The 27,278-nt window shown below is 47.3% G+C and overlaps 2 protein-coding genes across 6 annotated transcripts; one reads left to right on the plus strand and one right to left on the minus strand.

Annotated features, from left to right (window-relative positions):
- Positions 1–32: 32 nt before the first annotated feature.
- On the plus strand, positions 33–9,911 carry LOC102460371 (C-type lectin domain family 2 member B-like). 5 transcript variants are annotated; one of them, XM_006110608.4, is made up of 6 exons: positions 33–192; positions 3,765–4,014; positions 4,486–4,578; positions 5,445–5,629; positions 7,656–7,759; positions 8,284–9,911. In XM_006110608.4, the coding sequence occupies exons 2-6, from the start codon at positions 3,969–3,971 to the stop codon at positions 8,441–8,443; spliced, it is 588 nt and encodes a 195-aa protein (XP_006110670.1). In that variant the 5' UTR covers positions 33–192; positions 3,765–3,968; the 3' UTR covers positions 8,444–9,911. The 5 variants fall into 5 exon arrangements, with proteins under 5 accessions (XP_006110670.1, XP_075770306.1, XP_006110669.1 ...); XM_075914191.1 differs by having other exon boundaries at positions 4,489–4,578; XM_006110607.4 differs by having other exon boundaries at positions 3,810–4,014.
- A 1,999-nt stretch (positions 9,912–11,910) lies between these two features.
- Positions 11,911–23,098, minus strand: LOC112544462 (killer cell lectin-like receptor subfamily F member 1). The gene is made up of 6 exons (XM_075914177.1): positions 22,551–23,098; positions 19,814–19,912; positions 18,355–18,471; positions 15,448–15,602; positions 14,293–14,405; positions 11,911–12,398 (listed from the first exon to the last, which is right to left on the minus strand). Exons 1-6 carry the CDS (start codon positions 22,657–22,659, stop codon positions 12,275–12,277), a joined length of 717 nt encoding a protein of 238 aa, XP_075770292.1. The 5' UTR covers positions 22,660–23,098; the 3' UTR covers positions 11,911–12,274.
- Positions 23,099–27,278: the final 4,180 nt, after the last annotated feature.

A 27,278-nucleotide genomic window follows, 5' to 3' on the forward strand; every position in this document is an offset into this window, starting at 1 on the left:
TTTGATGGCAGTTTGCTGTGTTGCTTAATGCTTTCTTCACGGATTTCTCACCCAATTATAGTCATCATGGTAACTCCACCCCCAGGAATGTATTTCACCCCGTTATCAAACAGGAACAGAACATCTGTTGCAAGGGTCTCTCTCTCAGCCGACCGGTGACTTTGCATTCAGAGTTGATGCTGCAGGAAAAGGGTGAGTTTATGATTTTTATCTCAGGGGCCTAATGAGGTGGGTACTTGAGGGGAAGGTGGATACTTGGCCCAAGCAGGCAGGGGATGGGGTGAAAAGAAGCACTCTGAAAAGGAAATGCAGGGGACGGAGGGGGATGAGGTGGGAAAGATGGTGTCTCATCGAAAAAAGAGGTGTGAGAAAAGAAATTTGGGGTAGGAGAATGTCAGATCTTTGCACTTAGGGCAGTTACGGAAGTGTGGTTTGGGGAGAATGGCAATTCATTTTTGTTTGGTCCAAAAAACCCTCCGTTTTCCAGACGGGGGAAAGAGTTCAGATGGGGAAGATTCGACTGACTTGCTGGAATGTTCTGGCACATTCTCCTTTAACCGGGGAGACTTGGTGGCTCAATGCTGACACGCAGTGGTGATCTTCAGCACTGCAGCCCGGCGATAAGGCCGTGTGTTCAGGGCTAACCTGCCCCCAAGGAGAGAATGCTGGTTTGGGGGAAGAAAGAGTCCAGCCTTGACAAAATGGGGCAGTGAGGCCCAGTGAGCATTGAAGTGGGTTGGCATTCTACGCCCAGCTCTGCTGGTGGCCACTGGGTGACCTCAGGTCAGTCACTGCCTCGGTTTCCCCCTCTGTACAGTGGCAGTAGTGATAGTGAGCTCCTTTGGGAAGTGCTTTGAGATCTTCTGAAGGTAACAACTAACTGTGATAAGGTGGCTACGACTGAGAGCCGATGTTCAATTCTTAACTCTGTCTTAAACTCCATGGCTGTGTCTAGACCGGCCAGTTTTTCCGGAAAATTAGCCACTTTTCTGGAAAAACTTGCCAGCTGTCTATACTGGCTGCTTGAATTTCTGCAAAAGCACTGACTTCCTACTGTAAGAAATCAGTGCTTTTTGCGGAAATACTATGCTGCTCCCGTTCGGGCAAAAGTCCCTTTTGCGCAAAAGGGCCAGTGTAGACAGCAGAGATTTGTTTTCCGCAAAAAAGCCCTGATCGCAAAAATGGCGATCGGGGCTTTTTTTTACCGGAAAAGCGGGTCTAGATTGGCCACGGACGCTTTTCCGCAAAAAGTGTTTTTGCGGAAAAGCGTCCGTGCCAATCTAGACGCTCTGTTCCAAAAATGCTTTTAACGGAAAACTTTTCCGTTAAAAGCATTTCCGGAAAATCATGCCAGTCTAGACATAGCCCATGTGGGCTCTTCAGCCAGTCATGTAGAGCTGTATTTCTCAACCTTTTTTTATAAAGTACCCCTTTAAAAAAAATAAGTACCCCCCCCCCCCCCGTACCTACAGTTTTCAGACACAAAAATGTTTTTCTACCATTGCTACACATTTGTTTAAACATCTTAATTGTAGCTGGGCAGGCAATGATATTTTTGGGGAGTAAAAAGTACAAAAATAATAAAACGCTGTAAAACAAAAATTCATTTTTCTCCAAATTTGAGTTGTGTTGATGTATCTCTCAGATGTCTCTTGAGTACCCCTGAGGGTGAGAAACACTGATTTAGAGAAACAATGACACATGCCCCAATTTTCAGAGGTATTAAGACACCTGCAGATGCAAATACCTGTAAAATCTCTAATATAATGCACACCACTGTATAATGTGCACCCTGACTTTTGAATTTTATCATCATGAAAAAATCTATACTCCTATATATAATGCACACCCCAACTATTGATTTACTTACTTTTTTGAAAGTCTATATCATGGCGTGCCCCTTTGGGGGGGTGTGAAAAAATTCCAGGGGGGGCACGAAGTGACCCAGCCGTTCCCCGCTCCCCCGTCAATCTCCTCCCTTAAGTTTTGCTCCAATTTCTGTTTTTTGGCCTCAGTCAGTTCCTTTTTTTTTTACTCAACAAGTTTTGCTTCGGGGGGGAGGGGAGAGCATGAGAGTTTCTCAAAAATCAAAAAGGGGGCGTGATGCCAAAAAAGGTTTGGAATCGCTTGTCTATATGCTTGCTAGTCTATGGGAATAAAATTCAACTTCACATCCATTTATGTGTCCATGTTCATAATTTATTTTCATAAAAGTCAGCAATTAATTAACTATAAACTATTTCATATGACAAGTAAGACATAAATTTCATATTATGTATTGTTTTTAAATATTTTAAAGCATTCTAAGAATCTCTGCCATTTCAGTTGATGTTGATTTCATGTTTACTGCGTCGGCATAGCGGAGGTTTGTCGTCTTTGATACGGAACTGCCAAAATAAAACTTTAAACAATAACTCCTATATATAACATACACCCTGACTTTGACCCAAAAAAATTTGGAAAAAAAGTGTGCATTATATTAGAAATTTTACAGTAGGTGCCTAGTGGTATTTTCAAATGCAGGTTTGAAACTTCCATTGCCTTGGGCTTCAAGTCTCCAATTCCTAGCCAACTCTCTCTGAAATCCTTACATGACTTACGCACCTACATCCCTTTGAAGAGCCGGGCTTCTGAGAACAACTAAAGTGTTTTCACGTTACCCAAAGCACATGTTTGTTCTTCTCAGTTACAGATTGCGGGGGTACGGGAAAATTTCAACACTCACAATGGACATTTCTGAAAGTTACAAATGACTGAAAAGGGTCAGGGAAAGGTGACTCGAATGGAAACAGGCTTGCGACCACAGTTCACAACAGTGCTCAGAAATATTCCCCGAGGTCTCGTCTACACTAACTCCCACCGTCAGTCTAATCTGCGTGACTTGAAGTTGATGTACTTACCATGCAGTAAGGTCATGGGGGCTGCTCTCCTGTTGACACCAGCTACCCTTCTCGTCCTAGTGGAGTACCTGCATCGACTGGAAAGCATTCAGAGATTGATTTATCGTGCCTAATCAGACATGATAAATCAATAACCGATGGATCGATCGCTGCAGCATCGATCCACCATGTAGTAGAGACCAGCCTAGAAACAGAATATTGTTGCGGGACAAATCTGTTTTTCTTTAAACCCCAGCCCTGGAATCTTCCTTCTGCTACATGTGGCAGTGTGGGCCACAGAATGACTCCATTTTTGGGGTCTATTAACATAATTCTGGGGTGTATTAACAAAAGTGTTATTTTAAACATGCAGGATAAATATATGGGAATGTTTTCTTCCGCATTGGAGTATTCTGTCCAGTTTTAGCCATCACACTTTACGAAAAAAGGGGGAGAATCCAGAGAAAGCAACACACATGATCAGAGGTTTAGAAAACAGGATATGCAAGGAAATGTTGAAAGAACTGGGCATATTTACTCTAGAGAAGAGAAAGCGGAGTCATCAAATCTGTAAATAAAAGATTATTATAATGAGGATGGAGATCAATTGGTCTCAAGGCCTTCCAGAGGTTGGACATAATCTTCAGAAAATTTAGGTTGGCTCTTAGAAAGCACTTTCTAATTATAGTCAAGCACTGGAACATTTTGTGGAATCTCCAGGTTTTTAAGAATAGGTTAGACAAACACCTGTCCGGGATGGTCTAGGTTTACATATTCCTGCCTAACATATGGGCGTGGACTTGGTGACCTCTTGAAGTTCCTTCCAGCCCTTTACTTCTATGATTTTACACCGCTTAACCCATTTCCATGTATTTGTCCTGAAAGGTCAAATTAATTTCAGCCAGAGAACTTGTGTCTGGTCTCTTGTAGTCTCTGGTATAAGAACAAAGCAGACGGTAACTCAAGGGACGAAACCTCAGGAAACTGAAGAACATCACACTGGGACTGTCACAGCTGACCAGAAGTAATTCTGTAGCAGTGGAAGAGTTGGTTGGACACTCGGGCAGCTCGGTTCCCAGCTAGTTCCAGATGGAGAGGAAAGATGAACATGGGAAGCATTACTCAACTGGAAAAGGTAACCCGACGGCCACTCCTTCCTCCTTCTTTCAGGGGGCTCGGGGAGTGAAGCGTGTTGAAAAGCATTACACCTCAAGGCCTGGTTTGCACTACGCAGGCCCTGGGCCATCCCTAGAGAGGTGCAGAGCCTGGAGCAACTCCCCCTTCAGTGCCCCAAGTGTGGGGCTCGAAGCAGCTCCACTCCTGCAGACAACAGCAAGTGCCGTCAGACCAAAATTTGACACCCACCTGGCTGAGGGTTGGGTCCTGGAAGATCTTAGAATTGGGAAGGGCAAGAGGTTAGCAGCTATCCAGATGAGATCAGAAATAAATATCACCCTATAGAACCCTGCCCAAACCTTTGAACTTTCATTCCCTTTTTTAAAGGACGTGAGGGACATGGTACATTAACTTTGCCGGCTAACTTTGTTTGGGACAAGCCTGATGCCTGGCTAACTCCATTAGATACTAATGGCCTTTTCTCTTTCAGAAGATAGGTGTTCATGTGGCAAAATTCTTAGACACAAGTCGAAAATTGCAGCTGGAGTTTTCTTTCTTGCTGGAGTTTTCAGTTGTTGGACCGGTGAGTAAACAGCCTTTTAGTTAACCTGGTATTTGTTCCTTTCAGACCTGCACCCTGTCTTCCCAGTAGCGATGTGTCTAAACCTCATCACGGCTACCTCCCTCTCCACTTCCCTTCTCAGTTAGAGCAGCATTATAATTCCCAGAGCAGTGTTGGCCTGGAAACCGAATTGAATTTCCCTGAGAAACATCGAGTGTTTTGAATTTTTGCCCTCCCCGGTCACAGACAAACACAATCGTCTGGTAGATGGGGAACCAAGTTTAACATCCCCCTCTGACTGATTCTGAGCAAAGACTCAAACCCAGGTTTCACACCTCCCAGATGACTGAGGCATGGCACAGCCTTATGGAACCCTGCCTCGTTTTGCCTTCTCTCAGGGATCCTTACATAGTCCAAAGGAGGATGAGGCAAAATTTCCCTACTGGGGTTCTACTTCATTACTTCCAAAGAAACTTGAAATAAAGTTTCTCCCCTTGGGTTCTGGGGGTTGCACAACCCTTGTTCTTGAGGGGTGTGTTTCCCAGTCCCGGCCAGGAGACCCTGGAGCTCTTTGCTTGTAGAAGAGCTTCTCTTTCTATGAGCACTTCCCTGCAATAGCGCACAAGAGGCCTTTTATTCCATTAGGTGCCTGTGAGTGGCCTGGATTTAAAAGGGGACAGCAGCTCCCCTTAGAGCTCCCCTGAGAGCTGCTCTGGGGTGTCTTTGGCTCTTGTTTTGATCAGAAATACACCCCCCTCTCCCAGATCCACAGAGAGCAACAAAAGCAAAAAGTCTAAGTATGGGGAGGGAGGGTTCTTCTTTCGCTTCCTGCTCCTGTGACACAGAGAAGTGGGACAGGAGAGAACTAGTTTCTTTCTTCTTTTCAGTGATGGCATTTAAAACCCAGCAGTCATGCCCGCCCCCTAGACCTGACTCGTGTGCGGATGGCTGGATCGGGTACAAAGGGAAATGCTACTATTTCACAGAGGCCGAAGGGAACTGGACCTACAGCCGGAGCCGCTGCTCTGCCCTGGGTGCCTCCCTGGCTGGGATCGACACCAAGCAGGACCTGGTAAGGAAGACACTAGTTTCTTGTTCTCGATGGCAAGCTCCATAACCTAGGACGGCAGTGCTGAAGACTGACTCGTTTTAGAGTTCTAGGCCTGGAATGCTAGTCAGTTCCAGGGTTCTGGGTTTGGAATGCTAGTCAGCTGTTCCAGGGTTCTGGGTTTGGAATGCTAGTCAGCTGTTCTAGGGTTCTGGGTTTGGAATGCTAGTCAGCTGTTCTAGGGTTCTGGGTTTGGAATGCTAGTCAGCTGTTCTAGGGTTCTGGGTTTGGAATGCTAGTGACTGACTCATTCAAGGGTTCTAGATTTGGAATGCTAGTCCGTTATTCTAGGGTTCCGGGTTTGGAATGTTAGCGACTGACTAGTTCCAGGGTTCTGAGTTCTGAGTACTGGTGCCTGGCTCATTCCAGGGTTCTAGATTTGGAATGCTAGTGACTGGCTATTTCCAGGGTTCTAGATCTGGAATGCCAGGGTTCTAGATCTGGAATGCCAGTCATTCCGTTATTCTAAGGTTCTGGTTTCGGAGTGCTGATTACTGACTTACGCCAGGGTTCCAGGTTTGGAATGTGAGTGACTGACTAGCTCCGGGACTCTGAATTCAGAGTACTGGGGACAGGCTCATTCCGGGGTTCTAGATTTGGAATGCTAGTCAGTTGTTCTAAGGTTCTGGGTTTGGAATGCTGGTGACTGGTGTACGCCAGGGTTCCAGGTTTGGAATGTGAGTGACTGACTAGCTCCGGGGTTCTGAATTCAGAGAACTGGCGACCAGCTCATTTCTGGGTTCTAGATTTGGAACGTGAGTGGCTGGCCCATTCCAGGGTTCCAGCCCTGAAGAAACAGTCTCTGGTCCTTGTGGTGGTAAAGAAGCCAAATGGCATGGAAGTTTCAGTAGCTCATCAGAGCTGTCAGCTTTGCCGGACCCCCAGGAAAGGTGTATGTGTGTGGGGGGCAACTCCCTGCTCTGGAAGGGGCGGGGCTGAAGGTGGAAGAAGTGGGAGCAAGAACAGTCAGTTCTTAGAGTCACCTGCCCCAGCACTCGCAGCCGAGCTGAGCAGAGCTACGGCAGCAATTCTAAAGGGTCCAAAGGGCTCTGGCCACCACCTAAGTAGTAGCAATGGCTCAGTGCCCCTTATAACAGCTGGGACACAGGGCAATGGGTCTCTTTGCCCTCCCCTCCCCACCCATTGGCAGGCCTGGGGTAGCTAGATTCAAACTTGGCATGGATGAGATCACAGAGAGTGTACATGGAATGGCAGCTCCCATTATAAGCCTATTGCATTTTTCAAAGGGACAAGTAATTTTGGGGTGACCAATATCAGATGCCCACAAGGGGCCTGAACTTGAGAAATTGCTAAATTCCCACCCTCTTAAAAATCAGAGCTTGCCAAGGCTTCTGACAAGGGCCCCCCCAAAATCACGAGCTACCTTTGCAAATCTTGATTTCTCTTTGAGGCCTCAGTTTTCCCATCTGTAAAATGGGGTTAATAATCCTCGTAGTTGTCTGTCTTGTGGCTGAGCCCTTGGGGCAGCAACTGTCTCTCAGTGTAGGGACATCAGATGAGCAAAGTCACCAAGTTCAGTACCTTCTCTCACAAGCAATCTCAACTTCTCACACTCCACCTTCAAATTAGTTAGGGTGTTTGCCGATTGGTCAGCTATTCCAGACCTTCTCTCCCTTGGAAACTTCTAATTTCCAGCTCTATGATTATCTGTTAGTGTCTAGAGCCCCTCGTAGATATCAGGGCCTCTGTGCGCTGCACAGACACAGCGAGAGACAGTCCCTGCCCCAGCTGAGATCAGGGCAGTGAACCAGCCGGGATGTGCCTTACCCATGCCACAGCATGATGGAGTAACATGAAGGAGTGACGGAAAGCCAGATTTTTGTGACATTGTGCCATGTCCCACAGAACCAGACCTCTTCCTGCACCAGCTTGGCCATGCACACCGCGCCAGATCAATGCTCTCCGTTAGCCCAGTCGCTAACGGCCGTGGCTCACAACAGCTCCCTCTTGGCTTCTTTATCCACACCAGGATTTCATGCTGCGGTACAAAGGCACCACAGACCCGTGGATAGGACTCCAGAGGGGCACTGATCGTGAGTGGAAATGGGTGAACGGCACCAAATTCAACCTCCTGTGAGTTTCTTTGTTCCCCTGGGACGCCGCATCAAGCCGAGCCGGGTTTATAGCTGGAACTCAGGAGGTTTCCAGGCCTGGCTTGTTGATCGGGGCTTGCCTTGTAGAATAAGGCTTTGGCCAAATTGCTAGGGGGACGTCATGGAATCGATCAGGGCAAGGCTTTGGATACATCAGAGGCTGAGCTGCTGAGGAAGAGCATTCAGCCAGTACCTGGTCCCTGAGGGCTATGAAGCCCTGGTCTAAAGGGGAGAACGTGTTCAGGCTGGAGGGACCAGGACTTGAACCACACGGTCCCAGGAAAGAGGGCCGTGGAAACCCTAAACCTAGGTGGGCGGATGAAAGGAGGCTTGGGAGCCAGACCCTGTTCCATATTTTAGACCCCAAGAGAAGGGTGATCCGGTTTTAAAGCCCTTTGCGCTGAGTGGCTGGTTTCCAGGCACCTCGGAGGGAGACGGAGGCAGGGGAAACTGAGGCAGGGCCAAACTGGGTGCTTTCAAATCCCCTCTTGCTTTTCTGCCCAGGTTTGAAGTCAGGGGGGATGCAGACTGTGCGTATCTGAAGGAGACTGCAGTCAGCGCTTCGCGGTGCTACATCATGAGAAGCTGGATCTGCAACAAACCCTATGCCTCGTCAACGGAGGGAAGGTTCACGCAGACACACCAGGGAGATGCCAGAGCTTAAGGACTTAAATCGGTTCGACTCTGAAAACTGAGAGCAAACCGCTGCACTGTGGGAGCACCGATGTGTCCTTTCTTGGGGTCTCGACATCAAACGGGCTCTGTTTAACAGTGAACAGATGCTGCTGGGGTTTCTCCCCCTCCTTTGCAATCAGACCCACCAGCTTATCTCTGAAATCTGAGACTCAAATTGGGTTTTCCATGACTCTCACAGTGTCCCTCTCCTCACCTTCTCCAGCCCTTCAGAGACCCTCTTGACGGCCCCCCAGCTCACAGTGAATTCCATAGGAGCGCACAGTCAACCTGTGGAACTCCTTGCCAGAGGATGTGGTGAAGACTGGGACTTTAACAGAGTTCAAAAAGGAGCTAGATAGATTTATAGAGATTAGGGCCATCAATGGCTATTAGCCAGGATGGGTAGGAATGGTGTTTCTCTGTTTCTCTGTAAATGGATGACAGGGGAGGGATCACGTGAGGATTACCTGTTGTGTTTTCTCCGTCTGAGGCATCTGGCATTGGCCACTGTCGGCAGACAGGATACTGGGCTGGATGGACCTTTGGTCTGACCCAATATGGCCATTCTGATGTTCTTCTTGGCACGTCTAGAAACCAAACACCTAAAGAATTGTCTGATTTTAGGCACCCACCTTCGACAAAGAGCTTGGCTTTAGCCTCTCTGGGCCTCAGTTTCTCCCAGTCGGAGCGATGCGGCCTGCTGATTCAGGCACCTGGGTGCTATCAGGCTGAGGCGTGTAGTGCCTTTTAGTGCTGGCCTGCTGCTAGGTCACGTGGTTTTTATTTCTCTTTTATAGTCTCCGTCTAGGAGAGATACATTGTCCCTTTCACTGTTTATACGGCCCTGGGGGCAGGTAAATCCTAAATACAGATTAAATTCTATTATCAGTGACGCTTCTGCCATCGATTCGCTCGGAGCTCTTGAACAAGAACCGTTTGCCAGAGTGCTGGAGGTTCACAGCCTCTTTTGCTGCCTAGAATATCGAGTCAGGAGTTTGCAAATTTGAGAACTTAACGCAGCAGAGAAGCACCTTATAGAGCAGATTTCGGTGAGTCATTTGCTGCCCTCTGCCTCAGTTTCCCCATTTGCAAAACAGGGCTAACAATGCTGACCTCCTGTGTGAAGTGCCTTGTGGTCTACTGAGGAGAGGCAGAGTGTGATTGTTACATTATCGATGGATTTTCTTTTCACACGTTATTTCACATAGGGTCCGTGCGGCCGATGGGAGCTCTGTTGTGTCATTCTGGGTCAGCTCACGCTCGCAGTCGGGTTTCCAAGTTCACATTATCTCAGACTAAACTGCAAGCCACCGTTTTGCTTCCTTCTGAACTTATAGCTGCATTTCAAGGAGTTTTTGTATGACCTGGAGTTCCGTTATATGTTCTTCATGGAGTGTGGGGGGGTTCCGTTGTTTGATAATGTGAATTGTGTAATAAATGTGAGCATTTTATCTGTGTATAGAAGATGTGTGTTGTCAAGCGGTGATAGTTCCCTTGGGATTGTAGAATGATGGATACAGCCTTGCCTGGGTACAGATTTCTATCTGCAAATATCCACTGATAGAAACAGGCCTCTACAGATGGACAGCCAACCAACTCTGATTAAGGATCGTCCCAGTGGCAAATACACAAAGCCAGTCTTCTGCAGCCACACAGCATAGTCCTGACTAGTGCCAGGTGACATTTTTTAGATGAACTTTATTTTTCAACAAATAAATGCAGATTTGCCGGCAGTGAACCCTATTCTGCATTTGGATTGGTTTCACCAAATTGTTTGGGGCAGAAAAAACAAACCCTCTAAGAACGTCAAATCAAATCTAAATGTTTCGTTTCAACCTTTCTGCATTTTGATTTTCAGTTCGGAACGACCCGGCTGCCCGATTTCAGTCAAAACCCCTTTGGTAAGAGTTACTCACAGTGAAGCATTTCCGTTTTGCCAACACATTGTATAGCCTGGCACTTTCTAGTTTTAATGTGTCAAAATTTTTAGTGAGGCCCCAAATATAGATTTTTTCCAGAATTGCCAGAGAGCTGAATAAATCTATTATTTGTGTAGCTCTAATCCTGAACACCTGACCTTTTAACTGAACTGAAAGCTGACAGTGTCTCCCAGAGCATAATAATGCCCTGTCTTAATGCTTGGGTACCACCCTGCCCGCTTACTACTTCTGTCTCCGATATAGCGTTCTTACCAGCCAATGGATAATATACTGGGCTGGGTTTTATCATAGGATCATGAAACTTTGGAACTGGAAGAGACTGGAGAGGTCATCAAGTCCAGTCCACTGCCCTCACAGAAGGACCAAGCACCATCTTGATCATCCTTGAGAGAGGTCTGTCCAACCTGCTCTTAAATATCTCCAGTGATGGCGATTCCACATCCCCCCTGGGCAATTTATTCCAGTGTTTAACCACCCTGAGAGGCAGGAAGTTTTTCCTAATGTCCAACCTATGTCTCCTTTGCTTCTTGTCCAGTTTAAGCCCATTGCTTCTTGTCCTGTCCTCAGAGGCCAAGGAGAACAATTTTTCTTCCTCCATGTTGTAACACCCTTTTAGATACTTAGATATTTAGGAGCTCTAAAGTTTATTCCCAACTCTAACACTGATTTTGTGCCAGTGTCTTCCTTCTCTATAAAGGGACTGTGATGAGACTATATTTCCTTCATCTATGGAGGAAAAACATGATATAACGTCCAAATATTAATGCCAGCCCTTCCCGGGACATCTAGAGCAAGGTGAGATGTCAAGTTATGTTTGTGACAAAATGTAATAATGTTTATTCGTTACTTATTGGAGCCCTGGTCTACACTACAATTTAAAGTGCTATGAATCTCACAGGGTTCATCTGTATCTGCAAACAACGAGGACTCTGCGGGAGTCTGTGTCTGGGTGCCTCTTCTGGGGTACACATCTAACAGGGGCCCATCTTGGCGCCCTCTGCTAGTGTCTCTCAGCCTGTTTCCTCACTCTGAAGAGAGCAGGCACCCCAGGGCAACCTTTCCTAGAGGCAGCGTCCTTGTCCTTGCCTCTGGACTTTACTTCAGGCCACATCTATACTTGTCACACTGGAGATCGATCTTCTGGTATTTGATTTAGTGGGTCTAACAAAGACCCACTAAATGGAACGCTGAGGGCATCTCCCCTTCCAGTGGACATTGCTCCTCAATTTGCAAGGCATAGGAGAAGTCAATGCAAGCGTTTGCTCCCATCAACCTCCCGCTGTGGAGATGGTACCAAGCTCGGCTTACTGGATGTCAACACCAGCTACCTTATTTTATGTGGCTGGAGTTGTGTACCTTAAGTCAACCTACAAGATGCAGTATAGACCTGGCCTTAGACTCCCAACATTGTTCATTAGTTGCCCAACGGAGCTCTCCGTGATGCTGCCGCTCACTCTCTGCCAGTCAGTCTTCCAGCCCGCACACCTTGAAGACTTCAGAGACACTGACTGCGTTTCCGTTTCTCAGCTCCTTTTATAAGCCTTTCTGGCCCCTGATTGGCTGCTTCCCTAGCAGCCACTCTAGCCTTCTTGGAGGACCTCTCTATAGGTTTTCTTCTGGGATGGAGTGTGGCAAAGCCACAAGACTCCAGCAGGAGGCTTTGGTGCCTGGTCTACCCCGTCACACCACCCCACAAACCAGCCCTCCTCAAAAGAAAACAATTTAATCCTCTTATATTTGGAAATATTTTTCTTCCTCTCTTTTCAAAATCATGTGGTGATCAAGCCGTGGGCTAAAAATATATACATTCCTCTTGTAAATTACAGCTCATATAATAAAATGCAAGGCTTTCATCTCCAGCAGGAAGGGGACCACTGGGTTTAGAGCAGGATGGCTCCCGTCTGACAAATCCACTTGAATTCTGTGTTGCAAGACTCAGAATTAATCCGATTCCTTCTGATCATGCCACAGCTGGTTCCTTCAGCAGAGCCCGTTACTGGGAACCTGCAAAAGAGCTGTGATTTAACATGTGATATATTACTAGCGATAAAAGAAGATTTCAGGGGTATCCCCTGTTTGTCACTTCAAAGTCTAAAATTTCTGTGGTGGAATCAGTGTGAAATTTTGTTCAGAATGTCAGCAAATGTAGTCATCAAGCACCGGACAACTGATCATGTCTAGATAATGACTCCGAAACCGGTTGCAATTGGCACTGGGTGAATAATGGTTTTCCGGTTTGTCAGTAATTTAGAAAAGTCTGTGAAAAATGTGTTTCTTGGTGGGCCACAACTTGCTGACATTTTTGGAGAATCATAAAATAAAATTAAAAAATAAAGTCAGTTTGGGATCAAACTAAACATTTGGACCAAATGAAAATGTTTGTTTCGATGTTAATCTTAAAAATAACAAATAGTCGGGTAGCACTTTCTAGACCAGTGGTTCCCAAACTTTTCGGCATCACACCCCCTTTTTGATTTTTTAAAAATCCTCGCCCCTGCCCGCACCCAGCAAAAAAGAAGGAACTGACTGGGGTAGCAAAATTTGATGGGGCTGGGTTGCCTCGCACCCCTCCTGGAATTTCTTCATGCTCCCCCCCAGGGAGTCACGCCCCCCAGTTTGGGAACCCATGTTATAGACTAACAAAACATGTAGCTGGTATCATGAGCTCTCATGGGGACAGCTCACTTCTTCCGATGACCGGAGATGTTGGTTGATCATTTAAAAACTCTTTTTGATTTTTAAAAAAGAAAGACCAATTTGAAATGACATTTCCACCAAAAAAATAAAATAAAATATGGATCTATTGGGTTTTCATAGATTTCACAGGCAGAAAGAACCATTGTGATCATCTTAGTCTGACCTCCTGGATAACACAAACCAGAGACTTGCCCCGAAATAGTTCCTAGAACAGATTTTTTAGAAGAGCAGCTCATCTTCATTTAAAAATTGCCTGACATGGAGTCTCAGTGGGGGAGCTGTGTTAGTCTGTAACTTTAAAAACAATGAGTAGTCCTTTGGCATCTTAGGGTGTGTCTACGCAGCAGCGTTATTTCGGAATAAGGGCCGTTATTCTGAAATAACAATGCGAGCGTCTACACAGCAACTCTGTTATTGTGAAACAATTTTGAAATAACGGATGGCGTATTCCGATTTCTGTAAACCTCATTCCACAAGGAATAACAAAATGGCTATTTTGAAATAGAAATAGTGTGGACGCTTCACGCTTCTTGGTGCCATGAGATGGAATAGCGCACCCAGAAAGTGTGTGGTTACATAGGCATAAAAGTGGAATGAGTTTAGGACAACAATCAGGAACATAGGCTAATGAGTGGGCCACATGTGTGGCCCCTCTTCATCTCAATTGCCAACAAAATTATTGTAATCAAGATGGTCTCCCGTGATAGGATGAAACTTAAAAAACAACGAATAGTCCTGCAGCACGGTAGTGACTAAGAAAATATGTAGCTGGTATCATGAGCTTTCGTGGGCACAGCCCACTTCTTCAGATGGTAGGACAGGCGAGTGATAGGATAGTTTTGCTAACTATGCTTGCATAGATAGAATTTGCGGCGTGTGTCAATTGAACCATAGCAGGTCTTGTAACTGGATGCAGAGGAAGCGCTCGGCTCTTACGATCAATGCATAATGGAAACCAGCCGAACGTGGCAACCCGGCATGAGGGCAAAAGTAAACACAATGTTGTGTGGGTCACACACAAAGCCACAATGGGTTGCAAGTTGCACACCATAGGGTTTGGTAATACTTGGGGATGAGGAAGAGCTTTCGTCAACAGAAGATGGTCCAATGAAAGTTATTATCTCATCCATCTCGTGGAGCCAACATGTCTATTGCAATTTTTCCACCTCCTGTAAAACCGTAACCACTTACGAACACTCACAGACTTTGATCTAATGGGGAACCGTCCACCCAGATCCATTTCTGCTCTGGCGATTGAATGGTGAGTCCAATCCAAACCAGGTTTGTTCCTTGAGTAATGTTGTGTATGAATTCCTGCGAAGAGTGAGACAGATGTACCGGGGTGAATATAATTCTCTGGTTTCTTGGCTCTCAGCCCAAGTGAATCTACAGAACATGGGGGTCTAAAATGCTCAAATACATCTGACACTGCATTATTTTTATGACACTTATGTGAGAGGCCAAAATCGGTAATCGGCCGTTGAATTATTTGCCAACAGAAAATGCACCTTTAATCTCGAGTTTGTCAATTTTTGTCCCTTCTCTTTCGGCACAACTGAAATGTAATCTGCCGATTTGGGTTGGTTCAACCCAAATCAATTTCCCCTCGTGGAACTGAGCTGAAACATTTCCCCGTGAGTCAGCCCAACATGAAATTGCCTTTCACTCTGACACCGCAATGCAACACGGACTGAGCTGTGGGGTGTATCATGGGAGATGTAGTCTGGCTAGCGAGCCTGACTCGTAGAGGAGGGTGGATGGGTAAAGAGCCTCCACCTCCCAAGGAACACCATGTGGTTGAGAGTCCCCTGGGACTGGGGAGAGGTAGCTGGATGCTGAGGCGGAGCAGAGCACCCTACCCTGGCATCTGCACAATATAACAGGACAGCGTTAACTCCAACAAGTTCCCTACCTGTGCCCTCTAGATGGAGGGGAAAGCACAGGGATAGGCCCGGAGGCCGTACTAGTGACTAGCCCCTGAGGGTGCCATGCAGAAGCAGAGCAGGGATGGGATGGAGGTGCCATTTTCCTACGGCTCTTGAGACCAACACTCTGGAGCTGGGCCATGCTCTTTGCCCTCCCTCTTACTCGCAAGCCCCTTCCCTTCCACACGCGACTCCATAGGGCTGCCTCTGATGCCTACGGCAGAGCTGCACTGATTTCAGCCAGCAGGGGGCAGGCCCATGGAGTTTTCTGTTGAGGGTGCTGGGTTATATTGGGACTCTGCAGAGTAGCTTGTTCAGCCACATATGGAACCTCCAAGAGTCACCCTCCTCCCTCTGCGTGAGTCACGTCCACTGTATTATGCAGCCAAATCTCCCCAGACAAAGTTTAGCTCCCAGCGTTGCTCCTTTACCATCTCCTCCCTGTCCTGGATCACCAGCATCTGAGACGTCCTCGTTTCACAGTCGTTGCTGCTCTCGCTCCAGAACTTGCTCTCTTTAGACATCCAGTAGCATGTGTTCCTATAGGAGAGCCAGTCCCGGGGGCAGACTTTGCACCTGGAGCCCTCTGGGGAGAGAAACACAAACAGGGACTATGTCAGTGGAGTTGAGAATTCTAAATATTGCTGAATTCCTTCCCTGTACTGTGATTACTCTCCCCTACTACTAGTATTACACCATACCTATAGTACTATGTCTGTGCTATACTTAGAGTTTATCACTATCTGGTCATATACTTACAGATCTATTACTACTGTATGTCTATATACTATGATATCTATGGTATTATTACTATCCCATACCATGCCTATACTACTGTATCTTTAGTAGTATTACTATCTATGCTCTACCAATAGTACTGTTCCTGTAGTAATATTACTATCCTATGCTATTGCTATAGTACTTTTTTCTATAGTATTGTTACTATTCTATGCTCTACCAATAGCACTATACTTTTTTTCTGTAGTATTGTTACTATCCTATGCTCTACCAATAGGTACTATGCCTGTAGTAGTATTACTATCCTATGCTATTCCTATAGTACTTTTTTCTATAGTTTTGTTACTATCCTATGCTCTACCAATAGGTACTATATCTATAGCAATATTACTATCCTATGCTATTACCATAGTACTTTTTTCTATAGTATTGTTACTATTTTATGCTCTGCCAATAGCACTATACTTTTTTCTGTAGTATTGTTACTATCCTATGCTCTACCAATAGTTACTATGCCTGTAGTAATATTACTATCCTATGCTATTCCTACAGTACTTTTTTCTATAGTATTGTTACTATCCTATGCTGTACCAATAGTACTATACCTGTAGAATTGTTACTATCCTATGCTATAGCTATGGTACTATATCTGCAGTATTATATTGCTATCCTATGCTATCTCTATAGTACTATATCTGTAGTATTACTACTATCTTATCTCTATCTATAATACTATATCTGTGGTAGTATTACTATCCTATGTTATACCTATAGTACTATAGCTGTAGTATTATTTCTAGCCTATATCTATATTACTAAAAGTGTAGTATTATTACTAGCCTATACTCTACCTGTGGCACTATGCCTGTAGCATTGTTACTATCTCATGTTATACCAATCACACTATACCTGTAATATTGTTACTATCCTATGCTATAGTGCAGTGGTGCACAACTCTTTTTTCAGGCATAACCCACAGGTTGCACACCACTGCTGTAGTGCTATGCCTATAGTATTATTACTAGCCTATACTCTACCTATAGTACTATACCTGTTGTGTTATTACTATCCTATCCCTATATACTATATCTATACTATTACTAGTCAATACCTGTTGTACTATCACATCCCATTGTACAGGAGCTTTCTTGTGAAATCTCCTAGTTTACATATTTTGGCTTTCTCTATTTGTAATGGTGTTGTGGGGAGGGTTTCATTTGATTTTCAGCATGAGTAAACTAGCATCGGGGCAGGAGCAGAGCTGTGTTCCTGGGCAGCTCCAGGCTGTGGGTTGGGATTGAGGGGAAGTGGCAGACCTGGGAAGTGGGAGGAAGCCCAGGCGGGGATAGCAGGGAGCCGCAGGTTCAGACTGAGGGGCATTGGCAGAGTTGGAAGGAGAGGGGGAATCCAGAGCTAGGAGAGCAGGGAACTTCGGGTCAGGACTGAGCTCAAAACAAAACAAAAAATTGAGTCGAGGCTGAGAAATACCCTGAGTGACCACTAGGTGTCTTAGCTGATCTACAAAACTGGCCCAGCGCCTGCACCAAGCCAATCACTGGAGGTGGTAGAGGAAGACAGAATTATGAGCCCAGGGCATATTTCTCCTGGACACGTCACCTTTCCACACAGCCAAACATCAACAGAAACTTTCCAAGGAATCGGTTCGAACCTGCCAGTGACTTGACACTAGCAAAGTGTGTGCCGCATCCCCCTCCAGGAGCACATCCTGGAAAAGGAGAATAGCTTTCTCCTAGCACCAGCTATGGGAGTTACTCTTTTAGCTCAGCCTGTGGGAATCTGGGTGATAGGATCTGGGGTTCAAACCTCACTGATAAGCTTTGTACCCTCTAATTTTTCCCATCCCCGTGCGGAACAAATTTTGTTGTATGCATAACGCTGACCAGCGGACTCAAACCTGGGACCTGGTTAGTGCCTGAGCTCCCACAACATGAGCTAAAAGCCAGCTGCTTCTTAGGACAGTTCCACACTAGACCTGGCAGCTCGGCTTCAGGTACACAATGTAAAATATGAGCTGAAGTCAGCTTATCTTAAGCTGAGCTTGGCAGCATTCCCACAATGGGAGGCCGATGGGGGCAAATGCACCAATCGACTTCCCTTACTCTATGCAAGAGCAAGAGTACCGCTCACTGGCAGGAACACCTTCTGAGTTTGATTTAGCGAGTCTTAACCAGACCTGCTAAATCAAACTCCGAAAGATCAACGGCGGCAGCACCCATCTTCACAGAGTGAAGATGTGGCTTTAACTCAGGCTGTAGAGAGGACTCATTATGCTCTCTGTCAGTGGTCTCAGTGCCACTAAATGGGACAATATACCCCACCCAGAGGGTGTGTGGGTTACATGTGCAACGAAGCAGGGGCAGATGTGCACCACCAATAGAAACACAGCTTGCCGCTGCTGGGCGCTCTGTTAATCAGCTGGGAAGCACTTGAATTTCTCCTGGGTGGCCGCCCAAGTGCTTAGCTTACAGAGGACACTGTGGACAGCTGACCCTGCCACAGGATGTTGGGAAGGGCAGACATTTCTTCCCAGAAGTGCAACGTGCGCGTAGCCGGCCGGGATCCCAAGGAGGCGGGGTTACCTGCAGAGCGGCTGGGTGCTGTGTCACACAGATGCTGCCTCAGGTGAGACACCAGCTCCTCCAGGGATGTGTCCTCTGCTGCTCCAGTCTGGCCGTCATGAGCTGGGCCCTGGAAAACTTAACAGCGGCAGAGAGCAAAGCTGGGTTAGGGAGCAGCTTGGCCGAGTCTGATTGTAAAAAAGTGTCAGGCAACGTGGATCTGGCAAAGGGAGGAGACCAAATGTTCAGCGTTTTACTGTGGGGGGGATCTATAGCTCTCCTGTCTTATAGGAGATGGTTGGTTCCAATCTCGATATCAAATTAAAATTGTAAAGGGCTCATGCATGGGGTTTTCCGTCAGGGAGTTGGGACCGGTTAAAGCTGGTAGGGCAAAGGGAAGGGTGGTTTGAGGCTCAGATGTATGGAAAAATTCCAATTATCTTGATGGTTAAGGAAGTGGATGGAGGTGAAGAATCAGTTCCCAGTTCTGCCACAGACCCAGTGTGTGGCCATGAGCAAGTCACCCCATCTCCGTGTGCCTTAGTTTCCCGCCTGTGATATGGGGGCACAGAGACTTTTTTTGTCTTGAATTCATTGGGGGCAGGAACTGTTTTTCTCTGTGGGTGTGTCTAGACTAAGTGGACTTTTGTCGACAAAACTATATCTGCGTCGACACTACCACCGAGTTCTGTGGACATAACGTCGACAGAACGCGGCAGTTTTGTCGATGGTGGTAAACCTCATTCTACGAGGAATAACGCCTTTTGTCGAGAGAGTTCTGTCGACAAACGGCATTATGGCATCTACACTGTCCTTTGCATCTACACTCTCATGTCGACAAAGCGACTTGCTTTGTCGACAGAACTGGATGTAGTCTAGACGCTGTTTGTCGACAGTATCTGTCAACAAAACCTCTGTCGACAAAAGCCTGTAGTCTAGACGGACCCTGTGTGTCTTTGCAGTTCCCAGCACAATAGGGCCCCGATCTTAGCTGGAGCAGGGACTGTTAGAGAAAAATTTGCAGTACATAGAATTGGAAGAATTTGATTTTTATCAGTAAACTTTAGTTTCACCAAACAGAGACAAAATAGTGAAACCCTTTTTATGGATAATAATCTAGTTTTCCTTGTGACACTGACAATTTCTGTTTACATGGTTCTAAAGCTTTAACTTTTAAAATAAGAACAGCTGCTCTGATTAAATCATTTTCATCTGACCCCACTGCTGTGCTACCCTCTGATAATTTCCCAATAGTCTGAAAATCTAAATAGATGAAAATACAGAAACCCTTCCCTTTTCACAATTTAATTTGAGAAAAATTGAAACAAGGGCTCAAAAATAAATACATGGATGCTCTCGATTTAAACGATAAAAATCAATTGGAATCTGCCTCGTTATGCTGTTACTTTGCTCCAGACCATAGAAATCTGTCTGCTGCATTTGGTAGATTTCAAAACTAGGTCGGTTCCTAGACACTTACCCCAGACACCCAGTGCAATTCCTGCTAATGTCAGAATCAGAAACCAGGCCCCCAAAGCTCCTAGGGCGATTTTGTAGCAACGGGACCTCGTAGGAGGCTCTGGAAGATGAAAGATTTAGTGAAACATTGTCTTAGAATCATAGAATACTAGGACTGGAAGGGACCTTGAGAGGTCATCGAGTCCAGTCCCCTGCCCTCATGGCAGGACCAAATACTGTCTAGACCATCCCTGATAGACATTTATCTAACCTACTCTTCAATATCTCCACAGATGGGGATTCCACAACCTCCCTAGGCAATTTATTCCAGTGTTTGACCACCCGGACAGGTAGGAGCTTTTTCCTAATGTCCAACCTAAACCTCCCTTGCTGCAGTTTAAGCCCATTGCTTCTTGTTCTATCCTCAGAGGCCAAGATGAACAAGTTTTCTCCCTCCTCCTTGTGACACCCTTTTAGATACCTGAAAACTGCTTTCATGCCTCCCTATGTCTTTTGTTAGTCAACTACAGCAACGTGCTTTGAACAGGAAAGATGCTAAGGCAGAAGTAAACCTTGTTATCGGCCCTGAATCTTAGGTCCAAAGTTCTCCCTGAAGTCAATCAGAGTATGTCTATAAAGCAGTTTTTGGGGAAAAATGGACATTTTTCCAAAAAAGTCACTTAACATCCACATGGCAATCACGTTTTTTCGGGAAAAAATTGAAAGAACAGAGGGGTTTTTCCAACACTGGTAAACTTCTTGCTATGAGGAAGAAGCCTTTTTCCGAAAGAGCTCTTTCGGAAAAAGGTGTGTGTGGACGGGGAAGAGGGAGTTTTTTTGCAAGAAGAAGAAAGAGGAAAAAGCACAGGTGCCCTGTTGGCCACTCCATCCATAGTAATTCAACGCGAGATAGATAGCGTCCACGCTGAGTGGATGCTGTCGAAAAAGCAGATCACTTTTTTCAGTGTGCTTTTGCTGTGCGGATGCTCTTTTTTAAAAAGTTTTTCTGGGAAATCCTACACCAAGGGGATAAAATGGTGTCCTTGGCCTCTGTTTGTCAGAAGCTGGAGAGGGATGGCAGGAGACAAATCCCTTGATCATTGTCTTCGGTCCACCCCCTCTGGGGCACCTGGTGCTGGCCACTGTCGGCAGACAGGATACTGGGCTAGGTGGACCTTTGGTCTGACTCAGTATGGCCGTTCTTATGTTCTTATGTTCCAAAAGAAGCCTGCCATCTAAACCTTGTTTCTCAATTTTTTTTATAAAGTACTCGTTTAAAAAAAAAAAAAAAAAAAAAAGTACCCCCAGTACCTGCAGTTTTCAGACACACAACATTTTTTTTTAATATCATTGCAACACATTTGTGTAAACCACATAAACATAGCCGGGCAGGTGGTGAAAATTGTTGGGTGTAAAAAGTACAAAAATAATAAAGCGCTATGAAACTGAAAACAAAAATGCCGTTTTCTCCACATTTCAGCTGTGTTGACGTACCCCTCCCCCCCAGACGTCTCTCGAGTACCCCAGAGGGTACTTGCACCACTTGTCCAGAAACACTGCTCTAGACATAGGCTCAGCGTGTTGCCGGAGGATGCCTGCGGATTAGGGTTTAATTCCTCAGTGTGCCCCAGATCTTGGGGAAGTTTAGTCTCGGATACGGCAGTAGTGAGCGCAGAAGTAGAACTGGGTCCTGTATCTCATTGTTCCGCATCTGTAAAATGGGGCTAAGAAGTCTCTCTTTAGGCTGTGGATTCTTTAGGGCAGGCAGGTGTGCTGACAGGGGGAGGCAAGAGGGTGAGTTGCCCAGGGCCCGGCAATTCAAAAGGACCTGGGATTCCTGGCCCACTACCCCAGGAGTTGCTGCGGCTCTTTAAATTGCCTCCCGAGTGTCGTGTGATACGCTCCGGGCAGTATGGTGCATTCGGGGTGCCATTAAAGGCTGCTTCCCCAGCTCCATTCCTTTCACCCATGGCCCCTGCCACTTTTGGGGGTATAGAGCTGCCCCCCCAAGGGCCTGTGCCCCTCCCCCCATGAGGGAAGGGGCTTTATTCTGTACAGCACCTAGCACGAAAGCTCATGGATGGGGGCTCTAGGTGCTATTGTAAAGCAGAGACAGAATAATAATAATAAATGCTTTGGTCAGCCCCAGCGACAGGTCGGTAAGACTCTCATTTAAATCGAGATTTAATTTTAAAAAATTAGCCTGCAAAATTATTTCAGCAGGAAATGGCGGACGTCCACCAACCTAATCCTCCCTACCCCCACCGAGAAGAGGCTGCCGTCAATACCAGAAAACGAGCCCCATCTAGCAGGGCAAAAGCAGAGTCCAGATTTGAGTAAGAATTTTATCCAGACGAGGCCTCTTTCTGCTCCAGAGAGTTGTCCATATGGCCAGCAGCCCCCAGCTCCGTCCTCACTACCACGGCAGCTGTGAATTGGGGTAATGGTGTGGTTGCCCCAACAGGTTCCCACACAAAATGGGGCCCGAATTGCGCTGCGCCCTGTACACGTGCCTTGTGAGAGCCCACCCCTGCCTGCAAAGTGCTTATAAAATAGACAAGAGAGAGAAATGGTGGGAGAGGAAAGCGAATGCCCAAGATTGGTTAGGCAGGATGAGAACCCAGATCTCGCTACTAGAGCACCCCTGGTCTCATGCCCGTGGGAGATGCTTTCTACTCATCTCCTGCTTGAACCCTCTGGCATAAAACCCGGCTCTCCATGGCGGTATGTCGCAAACTGAAGATAACCTACGTCAATACCTCGGTGTCCATCTGGAGAGAGACGCGCCGAGTTTCCCCTCTTCGGCCGGAGGTTGAGTGCCGTGTAACCTTCCTCGTCTTCCATCTCCCCCAGCCTCAGCAGAGTCATGTCCTCAAGCCAACCCGTCAGACTGAAAACAAGTGCCCACAAGAGTGCCACTGACCAGAGTAGGGTAGCACATTTTACAAGAAGCGCTGGCAGCTTCTCGGGGCTGTGAGACCACACAGGAAATGTAGATGTGAGAGTGGAAACATTCAACCCAATTCTCCGGTCCGGTTAAGCGGGGCTTTGGTGGCGGAAGGACTTGGTGCTGCTCTTGCGCTTGGTACTGCTGTTTTTTCATTCGGAAACATTTTCGAACAGCAAATATATATTTTTTTTAGATGAGAATGTGCAGTTCTTTGACCCGTCAGTTTTTAAATCCTAAATCATGGGTGGGGGAGGAAGAGGGTTCTTTGCCTTTTAGTTGCAAGCCTCCAGAGGTCTTTTTTCAAAGGTTTATTCCATAATTAGGAAAAGTAAAATCTTACATTTTTTTTAAAGGAAAATTGAGGTGGTCAATTGATTCCATGAGTGGGGCTAATCAGAGAACACACCCGCTAGCCTGAGACGCATGATACAGTGAGAGCGAGCAGCACTGGCATTTCAGGGCAGAATGTTCAAGGCGGACGCATGCGGCCCATCACCAGCTGTGACCGTGAGCAGCGCATACAGCCGTGGATTATGGGCTGTGCGCAGTCACTGTTCCTTCTCAGACATACTACGACGGCAAGGGTTGAACTTCCTTTACAAAAGTGTTAAGATGGTTTTGGGGTGTTTGGGGTGTTTGCACCCCACTGTCAGCTTTGGCTTATTAAATCTGGCATTTTACTACTCGTTTATTACATAGGCATTTTATTTAGTTGTGAGCTTGCAATCAGGAAAGTGTGCACTCAACGCTAAGCAGGTGTGTATCTGTTCGCATGGTCCGCATTTTGAACAGCAAACTCTTTTAGGCAGAAACTGTCTCTTGCTGTGTGTCTGTGCAGCACCTGGCACAACGGGGCCCTGATCTCAGCTGGGGCAGGGACTGTCTCTCGCTGTGTCTGTGCAGCGCCCGGCACAACGGGGCCCTGATCTCAGCTGGGGCAGGGACTGTGTGCAACACAACGGGGCCCTGATCTCAGCTGGGGCAGGGACTGTGTGCAACACAACGGGGCCCTGATCTCAGCTGGGGCAGGGACTGTGTGCAACACAATGAGGCCCTGATCTCAGATGGGGCAGGACTTGTCTCTCGTTGTGTGTCTGTGCAGCGCCCGGCACAACGGGGCCCTGATCTCAGCTGGGGCAGGGACTGTGTGCAACACAACGGGGCCTTGATCTCAGTTGGGGCAGGGACTGTGTGCAACACAACGAGGCCCTGATCTCAGCTGGGGCAGGGACTGTGTGCAACACAACGAGGCCCTGATCTCAGATGGGGCAGGACTTGTCTCTCGTTGTGTGTCTGTGCAGCGCCCGGCACAACGGGGCCCTGATCTCAGCTGGGGCAGGGACTGTGTGCAACACAATGGGGCCTTGATCTCAGTTGGGGCAGGGACTGTGTGCAACACAACAGGGCCCTGATCTCAGCTGGGGCAGGGACTGTGTGTAACACAACGGGGCCCTGATCTCAGCTGGGGCAGGGACTGTGTGCAACACAACGGGGCCTTGATCTCAGTAGGGGCAGGGACTGTGTGCAACACAACGGGGCCCTGATCTCAGCTGGGGCAGGGACTGTGTGCAACACAATGGGGCCCTGATCTCAGCTGGGGCAGGGACTGTGTGCAACACAACGGGGCCCTGATCTCAGCTGGGGCAGGGACTGTGTGCAACACAACGGGGCCCTGATCTCAGCTGGGGCAGGGACTGTGTGCAACACAATGGGGCCCTGATCTCAGCTGGGGCAGGGACTGTGTGCAACACAACGGGGCCCTGATCTCAGCTGGGGCAGGGACTGTGTGCAACACAATGGGGCCCTGATCTCAGTTGGGGCAGGACTTGTCTCTTGTTGTGTGTCTGTGCAGCACCCAACACAATTAAGCCCTAATCTCAGTTGGGGCAGGGACTGTCTCTCCCTATGTCTGTGCAGTGCCCAGCTTACAATATTGACAATACATAAATAAGACTCTTGAAAGCAACACATTTTTAGAGTTATTTTCTCAAAAACGTGAACAGGCTTCACAATGCACCCAGGACAGGCAGACAGGGTCTGAAAAAGGAAAAGGCACTGCAGCCTGTAAGGGGTTAACAGGTCATATGGCCAGTTGGGGCATCATATAAAGGAAGTTGGGCTAAAGGGGAAGAGGTGAGGGTGGAAGTGGAGGTTCCCTGGTAATGGGGGCAGGTAGCGAAAAGGGAATTGTGGTGGAGGGAGGAACCACTGGGGTGGGAGTAGGAGGTTCAGGGGAAGGAGGTTTCAAACTGGGAGGGCTGGTCCCTACCTCTTCCCAGGGCAGTTCGATCCACCTGGGTCCCCCTCTTGCCCTCCACTCCCCAAACTGTGCGCCAGTTATGCAATGTGGCGATATTTCTATTGTAGGGGCATTAGCACCCTGGAGGGAGGGATATGTTTTCTGTAATGCTGGAGAGATGGAATGGGGAAAACCTGTGGGAATTATAGCCCAGTGGGTCACTGAGGTTGTGTCTTTTTAGTGGCCAAGAAAAGCATTGAATTCAAAGGTGCAGACCAGTGTTCTCTGTATTTTTTCGTGTGCTGAATAAATTTTATGTCTATTGAGGCATGTGCAGATGTGCACCACCCGTCGAAACACAGGCTGTGGGCCTTCTGCTAATCAGCAGGGCAGCACCTGAATCTTTCCTGGGCGTTCTGCCCAAGTGCTCAGCTTCCAGGGAACATTAGAGGAATTGTACATGAGGATTTGGCTCCTTTGATTCCAGTGTGGTGGATTCACCTCAGACAGGGATCTGGCCCCTGATGTGACGTTGAGCCGTAACCCTCTAACAGGCAGCGAGGTTTCATTCAGAGACTGGAGACTCTTTCTTCTCCCCATCGGCCCTGTCGCAGGCTAGAGTGGGAAGGCGTCTTTCTGGCAGAGCCACTTTGATTCAGAGCTGCAGGCTTCTAAATCAGTCTTAGTCCTTGTTAACACTCCACAGCTGTTCTGCTCAGCCTGATTTATCCCGGGGAGCCTGTGAAATGAAGCAGAAAACCAGTTTGTTTAGCTGGAGTAAAGAGCTGGTGGCAGCTGGTGGGGCGCTAGGTGGTGGTGTCTTCTTCCTCTCTGTATTCACCCCTCCCCAGCTCCGACTCAGCCCCGTGCGTTGGTAGGGTTGCCAGATGGTTTCAACAAAAATACCGGACACACTCGGCATGACATCACCATCGACATTCCATCTTACTTAGAAATTCCCGGACGTTTCTATTGTCTCATTTCTATTGTCTCAGTTTGTTTCCCGAACAGAAAGCTCAAATACTGGACTGCCCGGTTCAAAATCGGCCACTTGGCAACCCTATGTGTGGGGCCATTGGGGGCCCCGGAGCAGCCGTGTCCAGGCCACACACACTTAAATCAGGGTGGGGGCGGAACCAAAGGCCTGGGGTTGGATGCAGCCCCCAGCCCTCCTGGAGCTGGCCCATGAGACCCAGGGGGCTGGAGCCCACGAAATCCATGAGCCTGAGCCCCCCTGGGTATGCTCCCCCCCTCCACCATGGATTTTCCCATTGGAGGAAGAGGATCCCCCCACCTCTGGTTCAAATTGCTGCTGGTGGCCCCATGGAGGGGGGTGATGTGGGGTGTGGAGGCCACACAAGCCCCTCCTGGCCCCCAGGAGAATGGGGTGACTCTGACTCCCATGACAGACAGTAGGAGCCGGGGGAGGGGCGGCACAGGATGTGAAATGTGGGGTCCACTTCCTGTTTCTTGCTCCCAGTATTCCTGTTAATGCCTCCCAGAATCATGTTTGCATTTTTTTACAACAGTGTCACACGGTTGACTCATATTTAGCTTGTGTTTCTCCGAGCCCCCCAGATCCCTTTCTGACAGTCACTTCCCATTTTGTATGAATAAAACTCAGGCTATGTCTACACTGTGGAGTTTTTCCGGGATACCAGAGGATCCCAGAAAAACTCAGCCGCGTCCAGGGAATGCTTTTTTTTTTTTTGTGGAAGTGCAAATGTGCTCTTTTGAAAGCCCTGTCTTCCTCATTCCATGAGGCAGAAGGGATCTTCCGAAAGAGGAGGAGTTTCCGAAATTTGCCCCAATGTAGACGGGCCAAATTTCGGGAAAGCCTCTTTCAAAAGAAAATTGGAAAAAGATACGCAATTTGCATACCGCAAATTGCGTATCTTTTTCCAGTTTAACTCTGCAGTCTAGACGTAGCCAAAGTCATTTTTTAACTTGTTCTTTTCCTGTTTTAACTTCTGAACCTACCCCAGTTTGCAGCTTGGTAAGCTACCAGGAGGCTTTGTAGTCTTGCTCTAATTCCTAAATCGGACAGAGGGATTCCATAAAGTGTGCCCAGTGAAAGGCTAAAGTGAGGAGCAGTTTGAGGAGAGGGCCTGTAAAGCAGGTTTAGGTGATCATGACAGCTGAGTCGCATGTGAAGTCTTTTCTGGTGACCTACGTTGTGACTGTCAACTACTGGAGGCCCAGAGCTGCTGGTGTGGGGCACCCTGCAGGTCCTGACACAGCACATGACACGACAAGGCATCTTCCGCGCATGCAAATAGTAACACTCAGGAGACACTC

Source organism: Pelodiscus sinensis, chromosome 32 (genome assembly GCF_049634645.1).
Source record: "Pelodiscus sinensis isolate JC-2024 chromosome 32, ASM4963464v1, whole genome shotgun sequence".
In the NCBI taxonomy this organism is placed as follows: Eukaryota; Metazoa; Chordata; order Testudines; family Trionychidae; genus Pelodiscus; species Pelodiscus sinensis.

Bases quoted from the DNA above. Each gene is read 5' to 3' on its own strand.
- LOC102460371 (XM_006110608.4), top strand. From the start codon at position 3,969: ATGGAGAGGAAAGATGAACATGGGAAGCATTACTCAACTGGAAAAG. The intron at 4,015-4,485 runs GTAACCCGACGG...TTTCTCTTTCAG, and splicing joins GCATTACTCAACTGGAAAAG to AAGATAGGTGTTCATGTGGC. The intron at 5,630-7,655 runs GTAAGGAAGACA...TATCCACACCAG, and splicing joins TCGACACCAAGCAGGACCTG to GATTTCATGCTGCGGTACAA.
- LOC112544462 (XM_075914177.1), bottom strand. From the start codon at position 22,659: ATGACTCTGCTGAGGCTGGGGGAGATGGAAGACGAGGAAGGTTACACG. The intron at 15,603-18,354 runs GTAACCCCGCCT...TTCTCTCCCCAG, and splicing joins AGCACCCAGCCGCTCTGCAG to AGGGCTCCAGGTGCAAAGTC. The intron at 14,406-15,447 runs GTAAAGGAGCAA...CACTCTTCGCAG, and splicing joins TCCAGGACAGGGAGGAGATG to GAATTCATACACAACATTAC.